At 44.0% G+C, this 12226-nt stretch overlaps 3 protein-coding genes across 15 annotated transcripts in view; all 3 read right to left on the bottom strand.

Annotated features, from left to right (window-relative positions):
* tns1b (tensin 1b) overlaps nt 1-2566 on the bottom strand; it is a 136027-nt gene extending 133461 nt beyond the window's left edge. For 6 of the 13 annotated variants that reach the window (XM_034573509.1, XM_034573505.1, XM_034573506.1 and 3 more), the window contains exon 1: nt 2295-2565. In XM_034573509.1, the coding sequence (XP_034429400.1) occupies nt 2295-2396 (102 nt within the window). In that variant the 5' untranslated portion in view covers nt 2397-2565. Of the gene's footprint in view, nt 1-2294 lie in introns of all 13 variants that reach the window. The other 7 variants (XM_034573502.1, XM_034573503.1, XM_034573507.1 and 4 more) reach the window with 3 other exon arrangements.
* A 1189-nt stretch (nt 2567-3755) lies between these two features.
* On the bottom strand, nt 3756-8167 carry LOC117755238 (cytochrome P450 27C1). Its single transcript, XM_034574843.1, has 9 exons — nt 7752-8167; nt 7117-7298; nt 6817-7016; nt 6422-6619; nt 5428-5591; nt 4726-4892; nt 4467-4548; nt 4133-4333; nt 3756-4038 (listed from the first exon to the last, which is right to left on the bottom strand). Exons 1-9 carry the CDS (start codon nt 8058-8060, stop codon nt 3907-3909), a joined length of 1635 nt encoding a protein of 544 aa, XP_034430734.1. The 5' UTR covers nt 8061-8167; the 3' UTR covers nt 3756-3906.
* Nucleotides 8168-9011: 844 nt separating this feature from the next.
* LOC117755217 (mitochondrial chaperone BCS1) lies at nt 9012-11975 on the bottom strand. The gene is made up of 8 exons (XM_034574806.1): nt 11792-11975; nt 11323-11688; nt 10790-10929; nt 10478-10672; nt 10220-10283; nt 9956-10128; nt 9673-9790; nt 9012-9301 (listed from the first exon to the last, which is right to left on the bottom strand). The coding sequence occupies exons 2-8, from the start codon at nt 11640-11642 to the stop codon at nt 9049-9051; spliced, it is 1263 nt and encodes a 420-aa protein (XP_034430697.1). The 5' UTR covers nt 11643-11688; nt 11792-11975; the 3' UTR covers nt 9012-9048.
* Between the last annotated feature and the right edge of the window lie 251 nt (nt 11976-12226).

Genomic DNA, 12226 nt, shown 5'->3' with positions numbered 1-12226 from the left:
CAGCACCTCGTTAAGGTACGAGCTCTTTGTTTCATTACGGCTGACCTGGGTCCTGCTGCTGTTCAGAATTACCACGTTCTGTGTTGGGTTCACTCTCCTCCACAAACACCAAAAAGTACAACGGTAAAAAGTCACACAAGGCAATAAACAACCCGAGCAAAGTATGAAACATCATATCTCACAGTCCTTCTAAAAAAAGTCCATGGACTTCACACTTGTGTCCATATGATCCAATCCACTCTTAATTTATCTCTGGCTCGTTCGGCCAAATATCTGAACTCGTAGGGTGTGTTCGGAGTGATTCTAAAATAACACAGGGAGTCAATGGGGAGACTCAAGTGGCAGCAAATAGAGGCAGATCTCCTCTCAATTAACTAACTGAGGTTAAACCCATTTATTTGTCCATTTCATGAATCTACAAGGACAAAGAAACGACAGGAAGACAAACAAAACAAAAAAAGAGTTTAAATTGAGGTAGATTCTCAGATCTGAGCCTGTGGAGGATTCTCATTGTCTTGAAAATGTGTTTATGTTGTGTTCACGTCTCAGCTATTACACAACAACCACTCAACGCAAAGCAAACTGCACACATTCTTTCTGCAGCCGATTCATGACCCCCCCCCCCCCTCATCTGGTTCAAAGTCTAGCCTGTGTACTTTGGTTTTACATGAGGGTTTTCCTTTCTGCTCGATTGTTATCACTCTTCAAAGTTCTGCGGCCGTGGGCCTCCCTGAGCGCCGCTGACAGGAGCCGACAACCCGTCCTCTTCATCTGGGACCAAAACCACAAGCATCGCACACACACACACACACACACACACACAAAGAGCAAGTAACACAGGAAGCTATTTCTCTGCACCTGAGGACACCTCCGACACACACATCACGCATGAGAAAAAACTTGCTTTACAACTTTAACAAAGCTTCTTCGCACAAATATTGTTTTATTCACATCGTCTAAAAACCTCAATCCTACAGAACGGACATAAAGGGCTCCACTTTGTAAGCTCCTGCCCAAGTGAAGCCTGACTGATGAAACTTTAGCACCACGTCAATATGTCAACCACAGCTCCACTGTCAGTCCGAGCATTCGTTTCCCACTGCTCGCCATGCGCCCACAGCCCTGCACGCCACGCTGCCAGCTGTGTGTCTTTGCCACAGGGCAGATCTGCATATCCAGGGAGAGACATCCACCACACACTCAAAGTAACACAGGAAGTCTAGTGCTTAATATGAAGTGTGTCTGTGCTGTGACAGGCACATACTGTGTGTGTATAGCACATATAACACACGGCGTCATCTAAATCAGGGCTTACACCCCTGGGGGTTGTTCTGCAGTTGCCAACCTCCAACTTAAGGTCGTAAAAAAAAAAATTTATGGCTACAAGTGCATGAAGTTTGCAACAAATCAAACTTAATGGCAAGTTGAAATGGATAAAAAAAAAAAAAGGAAACGGATAAGTAATTAAAACATCTCGTTTCTGCCACGCATAAAAAAACGCAAACTTGGTCAAATCTCCTGAAAAAGGATCAATATCTCAACCGGATTAACGGTGTTAAATAACTTTTAAGTTCTAATGGAAACGTGTGGAGGACGATGGGGGGTGCTGATGAGGGAGAGCTTGGTCTCATTGGCTGCAGGAGGAAGGGACACAAACAAAGTTGGGAGAAACCACAGCACAAAGATGCACACAAAGGTTCGTCAGACAGGAATGAAAAGACTTTGAAGTCACTGCAGAGCCTCATCAATGCAAACACTCATTCATGTAAATCCAGCTTCTGCTCGCCTGCAGGTCAGTGATCACATCCCAGCAGAGAGCAGAGCTTCAGGCTGCAGAACCACGTCTTATTAAACAGGTTCTGCAGGGAACACACATCTAAACCCTCAGCACCAGCAACACCAGGCAGAGGAAATGATTTCCATGACATCACCGCTGCTACAAGTCACTGCTTCTCATCCCTGTGCTTCAGTCACGGATCAAGCGTGACTGAACTTGGACTTTTCGGAAGTTGCCCCCTGGCAAAGACATTAAGGTGAATGGTTTACCTCATTCAGGCCTGATACCAGAGCAGGTATTAGACCCACGATACACCTGAGTGGGGCTGGAGCACCAACTGTTGGTATGTTGAAGTGACTGGAACATGATCATGACTTCTCCTTGCTGCTGATGGTTTCCCAGGAGTCCACACTCGATGCACTTTGATTCGTTTGTCAAGTGGAAGCTTATCTGGATCCTAAAGGGAACTCCAGCATAGACAATCTAGAGTCTAGTATCTCTCAGTAAAACTTCTCACCTTCCTCCCGCTGTCTTTCTTCTTCTCCTCCTCATGCTGCTGGACTACAGGCATCGGCAGGAAGTCCTCTTCACAGCAGATGAAGCTCACCGTGCATCCCATCCGAGCGACGCCAGGGCGCACACGTCCTCACCCATCCAAGTGTGCGCGCACCCAGAGGACCCGCGTCTGTGCCGCCGCTGCACGTGGACACTTGTGGCGCTATGACCTCATTTTACGCACGGACGCACCGAGAATGTGCGTAAACTGTGTGTTTTTTAATGCAGCTGCCAGGAGTTGTGTTCACGCACTGACAGAGAGAGCCGCACTGAGATGAGGGGACTCACTGCAGACACACGCACACACACACACACACACACACACCTTCACATGTGTGTGCTGTGATTGGTTGTTCAGCCTGTCAGCCACTCCCAGCTGATACTGATGGTTTTATAGTATTCATGGCGTGCAAGAACACACACACAGTGTATATACTGGAAAATGCACACACACACACACACACACACACACACGATTTCCTGGAGACTTACTTTAATCTTGACTATAGTCACTACTTCCCCTAACCTAACTTCAACCTAACTTTAACCTAAACCTAGCCGTAACCTCATTTTAACTTTATCCAAAACCTCAGTGTTGCATTGAGGTTGGAGTCTGAAAGACACACACACACACACAAACTGCACAAAATGTATACTATTCTGTTCTCTCCCTCACTCTGTGTGTGTGTGTGTGTGTGTGTGTGTGTGTGTGTGTGTGTGTGTGTGTGTGTGTGTGTGTGTCATTCAGGACCTCCAGACCAAACTGCTGCCCCACACCAGGAGACTCTAGTGGAGTATGTCTCCCCCTGCTGGGTGATTGATGAAGTGGTCATTTGTTTGTATTTGTTGAGTTGAATATTTTTATTGAAGTCTTTTAATCAGTTGCATGAAAACACATTTATATTACCAAATTTTGACTAGTAACATGAATTATGCCAACAGCTCATTTAGAGTGGAACAGAGATCATTAACCTGGGATTTTTCATCTTTAACATCACAAAATGTCATTTTATAAAGAAACCTAAAAAATAAAATGTCCATGTAACCACAGCATCACTCAATTCTTATTTAATAACAAAAAACAATGCATCTTGCTGTTATATGATATTTATGGATGTATGTGATACTGTTAGCATTTCAGTAGCATCAATTGGTTTTCAAATTGTATTGTCCATTGTTTCCAAGGATATATACAGTATATATATATATATCCTCTCAGTATTATATATATATATATATTTGTTAAGAGTAAAGCTTGAAATATACTGAGAGGATATTTGTACTTTGACTGCAGAATTGTAGTAGAATAAATAGGTGAAAACGAAATCTACCCCCAAAACACACCACTTTAGCTTTTATGACCCATTCTGAATACATCTCATGCTACTCCTGGTTTATTAAAGATCTCATAATGTACATCCACAATCACCATTCCTCATTTTCTCCAGCATAAACACATTAGTTGTGCAAGTAAAGCGTGAAAAACCTGCTGCTACAGTCTCTTTCAGAATACATCATCTTAAAAACAAATACAAACACTCAGATGCAGCATATGCTTTAAAACCAAACACGAATCAAGCTGTGTTTTCCCGTCGTCTGGCCACAAAGTGCAGGTTCACTTGCTGCTCTGGAACCAGGACGGTGCGGCTGATGCATTTCAGCTCTCCCATCGTGGGGTCGGGTTTGATTTCAAAAAGCCTGATTAGCTGGGAGGGACAAAAAGAAATATGGAGTGACTGCAGTCACTTTATTAGAGCCGACTGAATGATAAGTCCTGCTAAAGTTGAATCGGTCATTTACCTGAAAAACAACCATGTACATCTCAAGCTCAGCGATCCGCCGACCGACGCAGCCTCTCACCCCGAAGCCGAAGGGGATGGAGCCGAAGGGGTGTGGCATCTGGCGGCCATCACGGAGCCATCTCTCCGGCCTAAACGTGAATGGCTCCGGGAACGTGTCTTCATCGTGACTGATGGCGTAGTGACAAAGCACGAAAGCAGTCTGCGGAAGCAATAGTCGAGATATTAGACACATTATAAACTACTATTCTAAAAGGTGGCTTTTCTCTTTAAGTTATAATAAGAGTGTTAACAAAACCAGTACAAAATAATGGTTAAAAAAAAAAAAAACCCACTTTCTTTGAAAATTGATATCCACCAATCGCAACGCTCTTTGCTGAAATGATCCTCCCATTTAAAGGAACCACCGGGTACATCCTGCGAACAGGAAAGAATCATGTTTTTGTTTCCTCTCGACAAATATGTCAAATCTGATACAGAGAACTAAGACAATTTCATCCAGATCCCCTTCCAATACCGTGCATGTCCATGTGTTTACATTACTGTGGCTGCAGAACCCCATCACATCACCTCATCCTCTCTAACCAGCTCTACCTCAGTGCCTCCTTGATGACAGCCCTTAAATATGGCATCCGTGTGACCTCAGCGGCGGAGGGGGTGCGGTCCGCTGGTACGAATGTGGACACTTCTTCATAAAGTCTGTCCTGGATTTGGGGTTCCTGGGACAGCAGGTGCAAAGTCCAAGTGAGGGTATTGGACGTCTTGGACAAACAAAGAGATGCCAATAAGAAGACAGGCAGAGAGAGGTGATATCTGTGCATGAGATGTATTCAGAGTGGGTCACAAAAGCTAAAGTGGTGTGTTTTGGGGGTAGATTTCATTTTCACCTATTTATTTTACTACAATTCTGCAGTCAAAGTACAAATATTCTCTCAGAAACATAACGGAGTATTAGGGCCGTATTTATTCTTATAGTAATAGAGTATAATAGAGTAATTTTCCATCAAGTCTCTGTGGTTCTTTCTTTGAAAAAGACACTTTCATACCCAATCTTTTCGATACTTATGATAATATTATGCTGATCAGCCAAAGTATTAAGTATTTCATCTTGTTAACATAACAAGACACTTGACATTCCTTATTCAAACACAGGGAACAGGCTGATCTTCCAATATTCTCCCTGTAAAATGACACATAGCCTCAAATTACCACTTTATTCCCCTAAAATTACGACTTTATTCTCTCCAATTTTTATTTTCTTCCACATGGCCCCAACACTCGAAGGGTCACATTTACCGTGTCCACTCCTGCTAAGAGAAGCTCAGTGATGCTGCCGTACACGTCCTTCAGGCTCATCTCAGTGTTGGCGAGGAGGTGCGTTAGATATTCTCCCTCCACATCCTGTCTGTTGTCCACACGCCACTGAATGTCCTCCATCTTCTTATCAATCAGACCTTTAGCTGGGATAAGTGTTTCATGTTATCATCCACCGTGCAGACAAAATGAACCCCTACAAAACATTTTCTGCTGTGATTTAAAGCAGAATAAAAGGTAAATCATTTTACATTTTGGGAAATATGTCATTTGTTTTCTTGCAAAGAGTTAGATGATGCCACTGTCATCTTTGTACCATGATGCTACAGCTAGAAATCATTTAGCTCCCCTTCACACTGCCCTGTACAAATGTCAGAAAATCCTTCCAGCACCTCTACAGCTCCTGTTTTACAACATCACACTGGTTGAACGTGTACAATCAATGGGTTTGAAAAGGTTTTATAATAATGGGCAGAAAAAGACGCTTGGTTGAATTTAGAGATGTGGAAAAACAGAAATACGATTAATCTCAAACAAAGAGAAATGATAGAAGATACTAGCTAATTGCCATTTGTAGTTTAGTATGTAAAGTAGTACAGTAATAATAATAAAAATGATAATAACATGGATTCTTGATGCACATTTAAAGGAACCCAAGGCTGCTTAACAAAGTTAGGAAATTAAATGAATATTAGTCAATACATTGATATTTTCAAGATTTTTATGTCCTAGAATTGGTACCAACATTAGCCCCAAAAATCCAGCATCAGTTGGCCAGTACTGGTTCTGTCGTTTGATATTCAGTGTTCAGCTATGACAGTGGCATCAATCTGTTCATCTTATTCTTCACTAGAATTTTATGAGACAAAAAATAAACAAAACAGCGTATTTCAATGAACTTTGAGTAGTGACACACAGTTAAACAGGAACTCTCCTTTATCTAACTCCTCTGCTGTGCTTCTCTTGTTCAACTCACCAAAAGTGAAGATGCCCTCCCAGCCGGCGATGTAGCGTTTCCAGTAGGGCAGCAGGTTGCGGCTCCACTTGGGCGTTACCATTACAGGCACGCTGTTGCTGAACATCTCACCTATGGCGTTGATGAAGTCTTGTGTACCTGCGGGAATTTCCTTCTCCAGACTCCCAAGCCTGGTCTCAAACAGAATGGAAGCAATACCTGAGTGGAGATGGGTAAGAAATAAGACAAGATAAGATAAGATAATCCTTTATTAGTCACTCAATGGGGAAATTTACAATATTACAGCAGCAAGAGTAAAAAAAATAGGCATCAGTAAGTATGATTCCTCATGTTGGGATTATTCGAATCCCAACATGAGTGTGCTGCTTTTACTGTCTTTCAGACTTTCTACAAACCCTCCAGTGAGAACTGATGGAGCTCATTGGCCACGTCGGTCACCAGATCTCCTGTCGGGCTGCTCTGCCGCAGACAGTGGATCCTCTTGATGAAGTCTGTAACCACATCATTGATAGCACCACCGTACTGTGCAGAGTCCTTCGGGTGCAGCATTCGCTTGTTCAGCGTCGCCCTCAGGTTGTGCCACTGCTCGTTCTCCCTGGGAACAGAATGCAAACGAATGCATCTTAGCAAAAATGTTAAAATGTGTCCCACACCAGCCCCAAAGAGATTTGGGTTGCAGTGTTTTTCAATCTTACACCGTGAAAGGCCCGTAGCCAAATCCTCTCATGTCCCGATAGTCTCTCCACAGCGACATGTCTCCTCGACAGGGGAACTTGTCATCGTTCCTCATGACTTCCTCCAGCAGCTGTGGGGTGTTCACGGACACCGACCTCATTCCGTCTCGGTATATGGGCCCATAGCGCTGCTTCTCATAGATCTGATGAATTAACAGATGCACAAGCAGTGGGATACATCGTTAGGTGAGAAGAACACAATCCCTCAATCTAATTCACTATGTTGTTCGACGAGGAATGAGCAGAGCATGTGAGTGTGTGATTGTTTAGACGTGACTGAAGGGGGGGGGGGGACAGGGGAAACAATCCTCTCCTCTGTGAGAGTGAGCTGAGATTAGCCGTAGTTATCTGGGGGTTACTATGGGAACCACGGTAATTCAACAGGCCTGAAAAGTTCTAGTGTGCATTGACACTGGGGCAAAGGGAATCAGAACCACAGAGTCTAAACAGGGATTTCTGCTATGCATCAAAACATCCAGTGGAAACTATTGGATGCAGATTAAAACAAGCATGCATCACTGTGATAGAAGCCTGGTGATTATATAAATATGTGACCTCAGGGCACCATGCAGAGCAGTGCGCTGCAGCTGGAATACCTGTAACTCGTGCAAACGATTGTAGAAACCCTGGAACCCTATTCTGTAGATCATCTCCAAGAAGCTGACATGTGGCAGGTCCTTCACAGTCCGAGGTTTGTCCTGGAAGGTGGAGAGGACCCCCGGTGCAGAAGAGGAGCTTCCCAACCTGGAGCGGACCCGGAACACGGCGATGGGGCAAGGCAGTCGCCAGCCGCCAGTCCTTTTCGTTAGGCATCGGGACAGTCCAGAAGCCATGATGACGGACAAATAGCAAATAAAAAGGGCTCCTGTGACCGCCACCAGAGCAGCTAAGCAGGGAGGAGTCATGTTTTACTGAATGTTTAACCCATCCAGACAAACTGTCAAGGAGCTACCAGGAACGGGAAGGCTAACAGGTCTTTACACTTGTTTATCTGAAGTGCAAACATAAACAATAAGGTCATATTTATTGTGCAGGGTATCTAAAACACAATCCAAACAAATACTGCTCAAATGCACGGTGACAAGACCCTCATTTCTGCAGCTGCGCTTTTCCATTTACTACATATACATTTAAAAAAAAGAATGCCTTCCATTGAACTACTGAGGTCGATGTCCTTGATGACAAAGAAGAGACTGAAGAGACTTTAAAACTTTGAGTTGCATGAAGCTAAAACAAATGCACAGTGAATTACCTGTTATCTATTTATTCTGGAACTGTTTTTCTCCCTGGGAGGAACATCAAAACCACATTTTTCATCTTTGGCTTTCTCTTCATTTTATGTAATGGTGCCACATTTCATTTGAGTCTATTGGAGGTTTCTTCCTTTCTCTCCACAGTCACCATGTGTTAAAGGTCTCAACATTACAATGTGAAGGGCTTACAGTTAATACATGTTGTTCTTTGGGGCTTTTTGAAATGGAATTTGTAGAATTTCTGTCATCTTGTAGACGACAACTTTTAATTTTGAGTTTCTGGTCTAACATTGCAGTGTCGTATCGTATAATATGCTAATAGTTGTTGGTAGAGATTAGCCAAAATGTCATCTGGACCTAAAACACCGACAGAAAGTATCGCTGTTTGTGTTTTTTTAAGGAGAAATGTTGGTTTCTTGTGATAAAAGAAGCTCATTGGACTGTAAACAGTGAACAGAAGACAGGGTCTTGTCCCCAAATATCCACTCTCTCGACACCAAAACACACCAAATATTGGTCTTTTATTAAGAATAAGAATAATAATATACAGTCAACTGGAAACAAATGGTGAAAACTATATGTTTCTCACATTTCTCTTTATTCAACTGTCTCTGAACACTTCCCCCCCCCCCCCCTCCTTTCATCCTTTGATCTGGCCAACATTGTCTATAGATCCTGCAGCGTCCGCTTTGTGCAGCAGAAAGTGTCCTTGCACCTGAGCAGCACTGATCTCCGAGTTTGCAGCCAGCGCACGCTCTGCGAACCGCTCTGCTTCAGAAGCCGGCTCGAGTGGGTAGAAGCGCCGGAACATCTGGGTGAGCTGCCAGTGTGTGCAGTGGCCGATGTACTGCTTCAGATCCACACGGCCGGGTCGGATCAGCGCCGCGTCCAACCTGCGTGAGCAGAGAACTCTCAATCAACGGCACTGACACAAAATAAAAATGTCAAAGTCACATAGATAGACCTTGAATAAACCAGTTCTATTCTCTAACTATAATTGTGTTGTAATTTGTTTTTTTTTAATGGTTTTAATATTTTGAAGCTGGAATACTTGATATTTGTACACTTGGGGCAGCACAAGAAGCTAAAAACAACATACTGCATTTCTGACTTTTGAAGTCTTTATAGCAAATGCATTTGAATCCTTTGCTGGTCTACACATCCAGACACACAGCAACATTCATTCAAGAACTGCAGAGTTCAGTGATGGACAATAACATTTACTCTAAGTACTTTGTTTATATATACACTAATCCAAGTTTACCTGTCAATGAAGTTGGTGGTCATAAAAACTATTCTGGCCTCAGATGAAGCCACTCCGTCCAGAGAGTTGAGCAGACCACTGAAGGTCAGTCTTCCCATTCCCTGAAAGGCCAGAGGGTCTGTGAGGCAAAGAGAAAGGTAACGTGAAACACAAAGAACAGCCGCAGCTTTACCAGGTAACTCAGCAGAGAATTTAAACTCTGGAATACTTACATTAATAACAAGGACAATTAATTGTTGCATTTTGATTCTAACTAAACCAAGTGTCGTCCAGCTCTACTCACTCTCAGTGGGAATCAGGTCTCGACTGACGAAGGCTGCGTCCACATCCTCCAGCAGTATGATGCTCTGCTGCGGTGCAACGCTCAGGAGGTGGTTGAGCCGGTCGTCGGACAGGGTTCGGTCACTCAGACTCATCAGACAGATGCTGTAGCCCAGCTCCCCAGCCAGTGCCGTGCTGAAGCACAAAGAGTCACAGACAGATGATGAGAGGAAGATACTTCACTTAGTCCATCTACAGCAAATACTTAGAGTACTAGCACACTCACATAAAACTACTTTTTCCACATCCTGGGGGTCCATACAGCAGATATCCTCTTCTGTAGGGGATGCCTGCAGAGATTTAAGAGGAGTGTGCTTTACAAAACATGCAAATTAACAAAACTGTCAATAATATGTGGTTTTGCTCATTTTAGCTGATTAAGAACAAAATTGTACTGATCATATTGTATTGATCATATCAAAATAAATTAAAGACAACTTTCATATACACTGAATGAATACGTTTGAGCCCTGGTATAGTTCACCTCTGTCTGTATACCACTTGGGGCTTCCAATGAAGTCCTTCACATCGTCTACGAGCTTCTCAGCCACACCAGCCTCCAGCACCACGGAGCTCAGGGGCCTGCGTCGCCGCGGAAATCCAAAGGGTCTCCACTCAGCACCCATGGCTGTGTACATCACTGTGCGCCCCTCCTCCTGCTTCAGGGCCAGTTCTCTTGCTACAAAACATGATTTACAGCTGCTTTGAATTGCCAATAAATGGTTAAAGGGGCAAGACACTATTGCATATGACAAGAAACTCTGAAACGTATCAGGAACATAATGTAGCTCTTTACCTTCTTGTAGGATATTAAAGAAGATTTGTCTGTCTCTGCCCAAAGCAGTGAAGGTGACGGACTCCCACGGGGTTCCAGTGTTCAGATCCACCATCTGCTTCTCTCTGGTCCTCTCCACCCTGATCCACTTCCTCCCATACCTGCAGAGCACAACGGAGGACAAGATCACAAGATGCTAAGAGAGAGCAGATTCATATATATGTAGGTATTGTAAGGTGGAAAGTTAAGTTCATTTATGTTCATTTACTAAAAATGTGTTTATAATGTTCACAGTTAAGTGATTTACATATTTATACATTCATTATTTACATGTTGATGTAGATGACCAGCATGGAGAACATTAAAGGGCTGCTCAGAAAGTGACCCGTCTCCATCTGGTTGTTCCTTTACATGAAGAGTGATCCAACCCTCACGTTACAGTATTATCTCCATATGTTTTTATGCCGTACGCCTCAAACCTGATGCAAAGCTTTAAAAACAAGATGCCCTGCAGAGCTAGATGTCATCAAGTATGTCTTAGAGGGAGCTCTCACCAGATGATGTGGTTTCCGGGGCTTGGGTGAAAGTCAAACTGCGTGTGCACCCGTCCACTCTCATGTGCCAGGTAGGAGGTCTGCACGCTCAGGTGCTGGGTGTGCCTGGCGTGCTTGGTGATCCAGCTCAGCAGCCAGTGGTAGCTCTTGTCCCGGCTGGGGACCTCCAGGGTGATCATGTAGTTCCTGCGGAAGAAGATCATCCCCACCTGGGCCCCTTTCCTGGCCACTGCCAGTGCTGTGCCAACCCCAACCAGACCAAAGCCTGCCCCAAAGTAGGGGTTGTCCTTCAGGCCGTCCAGGAAGTCTGACAGGGGCATGGTGATGCTGGAATCAGACTCTATACAGATGTTGTGACGCCGTGTGGTACAGCCGACCTGCAGAGGAAGTGACACACCGGTCAGTCTGTGGACCTGTGGTGTAGCTGTGCTCACTAATGGCAGCTGCTGTCATGACAAAGTATAAACCTACCGCTCACATGTCTCCTGCTTCATCTCATGTGGCCACGGTGAGACGCGGGTGGTCTCCAGTGTTCCCAGTGTTCCCAGTACACCCGCAGTGCGCCGCCTCCTACAGACACATGTGTGCACTGTCTGGATTTCAGTGTTGTTCAATTCAAGCGGCGACCTCTATTGCACTTCCTGTGTTTCATTTAACTCGTTCCGACGGCTCGCCTGGCCTCTAACATTCGTTCCTCCCCCCCCGCAGAGTGTCATTATGACGTGTTTTAGCTCACAAGCGAAACTAAAGCAGGTGTTGTGTGTGTTTTAATATAAAGTTTATTATAAAATTAAGTTTAATGACATTTATCGAGGACGTTTGACAGAATGAGTAAAAAGATTTTGGTTTCCAGATAAGATAGAAACACGTATGAGGAAATGGAATATTACATGTTTGTGTTTTA

This window comes from Hippoglossus hippoglossus, chromosome 21 (genome assembly GCF_009819705.1).
Source record: "Hippoglossus hippoglossus isolate fHipHip1 chromosome 21, fHipHip1.pri, whole genome shotgun sequence".
Lineage (NCBI taxonomy): Eukaryota > Metazoa > Chordata > Actinopteri > Pleuronectiformes > Pleuronectidae > Hippoglossus > Hippoglossus hippoglossus.
Note: the sequence above shows the minus strand (reverse complement) of the source record. Positions and strands in the feature narration are given on the sequence as shown.